At 35.8% G+C, this 3,623-nt stretch overlaps 1 protein-coding gene and 1 pseudogene across 1 annotated transcript in view; one reads left to right on the forward strand and one right to left on the reverse strand.

Moving 5' to 3' along the window:
- On the forward strand, positions 801-2,191 carry LOC104789929 (annotated as a pseudogene).
- The window catches only part of LOC104789928 (plant UBX domain-containing protein 2), a gene marked incomplete in the record, with an annotated part of 8,556 nt that continues 7,090 nt past the window's right edge, over positions 2,158-3,623 (reverse strand). The window contains 3 exon segments of the mRNA XM_019246580.1: positions 2,158-2,555; positions 2,650-2,928; positions 3,063-3,623. Coding sequence (XP_019102125.1) covers positions 2,322-2,555; positions 2,650-2,928; positions 3,063-3,623 — 1,074 coding nt within the window.

Genomic DNA, 3,623 nt, shown 5'->3' on the forward strand with positions numbered 1-3,623 from the left:
AAGCTTTTATATACTCCTACTTACCAATCACCCTTTAATAAATGTTACAGGATTCTTTTGTTGTTTTTTTCAAATTTATGATAAATAGATTTTTTTGTCGTTGTGAATCTTAATTGTTCTCTGTAGTGGCAGTGATTCACAGTTGATTCAGTTCAACGGTCATCTATGCATTTTTTTTTAAATCGTTTTTAATTTTAATTTTGAGTCTCTACTATTTATATACCACACGAGTAATCATTTCTTTTTTATGTTTTTTTTTCTTTTGTCAACTATTTTCTGTTTTTTTCTATAAAGAATTTATATGAGAGATTCCTTAATTATTTACAGGCTGGAACTTTTTTTTTTGGTTGCCTTTGTCAGTCTTTTTGTTGCTCATCTTTTCTCATTTTTCCCTTGTTATATTCTTCTTGCCATTTTGGGTCTAAATAAGGTTCGTATCTCTAAAAATTTTACTTGAATACATGGTCATCAATGTTGATAGATAAAACAAATAAAAATAGATATTTGAAAACATGTTAACTGATAGATGTTGTTTTAGTCTTTCAAAGCCATTAATATTTTAGTCAACATGCAAAGCCAAAACGTTAGTCACAAATAAACACAAATTTCTATTTTAGATTTGCTTAAACAAATGATGTAAGATTTAACATTTTTTAGCACGTATTTTGTGTACTTATCATTTGGGCTAATAATGGGCTTATAAGTCTACGAAGGCCCAACATTACTGTAATCAAACAAATTACACTTTTCCGGGTCGGGTCACAAGATCCGAATTTACAAGGCATTCAAAAATGTCTGTCACACAAATTTGTTTCAAATCTAAAACCCTAATAAAAAAACTTTTCGATCAGCTTTCGCCATTAACCAGAGTAATTTTGAGGTCGTCGAAGGTTTAAGAGACAGAATGGGCAAACCGAGCAAAGGGTGCGGCTTTGTCTTCTCTTGTACCAACGATTATTCATCTCAGCTCAGATTCTGTTTTGTTGTTGTTGTTCGAGATTTCGAGTTTCTGATGCTTAGTTTCTGGCTTTCTTTTTCACTTTCAGATCGGAAGTGACTACGAAATCTGATAAGAAGTTCGATAAGAAGCTTCAATTCTACACAAGTAAGCCCTGATTGTCAAGTTTTGTTCTCCTAAACAAATCAAAATTGCAATGTGTCTGAAAACTTTGTTTGTGAACGCAGAGGTCAAAGATACAGTTACTTTTTGGCTGTCCAAAAGGAGATTGGCAAGGTAATCTCACTTATGTTTCTCATTTGAGAAAGTTGCAATCTTTGTTTTAAAACTGTTGAGAATATTTGCTATTTCTGCTACTTGAGTCCGTTTGTTTAGTTCTTGGTGTTATTGTTCAGGCATTGTAGGAGTTTCGAATAATGAGTTTACTTCTACTAATTTAGTTTGTTGCAAATTTGAAAGATTTGAACATTTTTCCCATTAGAGGGAAAGTATCAATCTTTGTTAGAACTTGTTTGTTAGCAATACTGCAATTTGCAGGGAATTTCTAAAAATGAGCTAACTTTACTTGTACTATGGTGTTGTTTGTTGCTATTGTTATGCATATCATTTGCTAATTAGGGTAAACTCTAATTATGGTTTGACCAGAAGAAGAAAATCCGCAGCCGTCAAAAGAAACTAAAAGCGTATGATCTCTCCAACCTCTCAGAGTTTCTTCCCGAGTTCAATGCTTTGCAGAAATCAGCTCTTCCTGCACCTGACTTGAAGATGAATTGCAAAAGGCGACAAAAGCTTGTGTATAATCTCCATTTTTCTTTGTGGGGTTCATTTAACTTTGTTTTGTTGTGATTTGCATCTGAAAGGATTGTCTTGTGTGTGTGTGCGTTTGTGTAGATTGACGGAAGGGGAAAGGCTGAACAAGGTTCTAGACCATCCAGCTTTCCAAGCTGATCCAATCGGTTCGATATTTCAGCATTTGCAGAGTCAACAGCCACCGGTGGAAGAGAAGCCAAAGAAGAAGACTAACACAAACGGGAGTAAGAAAAGGAATCGGAAAAAGGGAAAGGCTGATTCCATGGAAATCTAATCTTGCCCTATAGACATAAGTTGCTTTTATGTTTTGTTTTGTTGTTTTGTTATAGTAGTAAAACAAAAATTTTGTTGTTTTGTTATAGTAGTAAAACAAAATCATGGACATGATGAGTCTTCAAATCTGATTGTTATTATTGTGCAACTTACAGAAATTGTCCATAATATGTGCTCGAATCACAATCACAAAATCATCATCAACTACAGTTTAAAAGAGAGAAACGTAAATACTTTTTTTTCTATGGTTCAAGCCAAATCTTCTGTGGAACGTAAACAATCACGAGAGTGGTTCGCTGATCTCGAGGAGTTCATTGCAGAGACCTGTGTACACCAGAGAGTCAGTTTCAATTGGTCTGAACTTGATGAGTGCTGACGGAACAAGTTCTTCGTCCTCTAAAGTTATCGGTTTCTGTCCCGGGGGTGGAGTATGCGAAATCACACGCCTTTTAACCAGCACTGGATCCAGAAGCTCGAATTGCAAACTCGGTTCTTTCAAAGCAGAGCTCACAAACTGATAAGAAAAGACAAAAATCATCAAAAACTTTTGCCTAAAAAGACTAAAACCAGAATTGTGTGTGCCATTTTAAAGAGATATCATCTTTAACCTCATAGAGAGCAATGGTTGGTTCCCATGGAGCAAACACACCTTGAAGCACAACTCCATCAGGAAACTGCACTCTTATCATACTTCTTTTGTATCTTCTTCTAGCCGCTTTCACTTGTTTCTCCTTATAAGATCTCGGAATCAAAAGCTGAGACTCCGCAATCTTTTTCCTTCGTAAGTCTGCTTCTCTCTTGATTTCATCAGCTGATAGACTATAGAACGAATCAGGTACCTCTATTCTCGATGCTACGTTTTCAGAAACCGAGAAAAAGACACGAATCTGAACCAAGAAACCAAAAGTAAAACACCCTCAGAACAAGTCACACACTTAAATACAGATTCTTTCACAATCTAAAGACCTTAATGACTCAAACGATGCATCACCATAAATGTGATTAAGCGAAGAACTCTTACCTCTCTATCAATCTTCTTTGGAGCCACTGGTTCCACAACCTGAGCTGAAGATACTGACTTCTCATCATCTTTTCTAGGCAATTCAACCTTTCTGTTATCTAGAAATCCAACAACTTTACTGATCAATTTCGATTGTTCTTCTCCGGGAACATCCATAACAGCCCAAATCTCATCATTTTCCTCTTTCAACTCAAATCCAACCAACTCAAGAAGCTCAACACCTCCAGCAACATCACCAATAGCTTCTTTGATCTTAGCGTTACTCATTCTAATCTTTCTAAACTTAGCATTCTCAGGTTCTTTAACTATGTTCTTAAACAACCTAAGCAAAACATCAACCGAGCTCTCACTTGGCTTCCCAGAGAGATACACAACCACAAGTTTCTCGATTTCAGATATATCCTTATCATTATCATCCTTCTCAAGTGAAGATTCTTCTCCATTAGTGTTTCCATTTCCAAGACAGCTCTCGACATGAACAGAGACTTCTTCCTCTGAGGTAAATGCATTTTTACAGATCGGACACTCGAACATATTCAGAGAGTATCCGTTCTGAGATCT

This window comes from Camelina sativa, chromosome 6 (assembly GCF_000633955.1).
Source record: "Camelina sativa cultivar DH55 chromosome 6, Cs, whole genome shotgun sequence".
Classification (NCBI taxonomy): domain Eukaryota; kingdom Viridiplantae; phylum Streptophyta; class Magnoliopsida; order Brassicales; family Brassicaceae; genus Camelina; species Camelina sativa.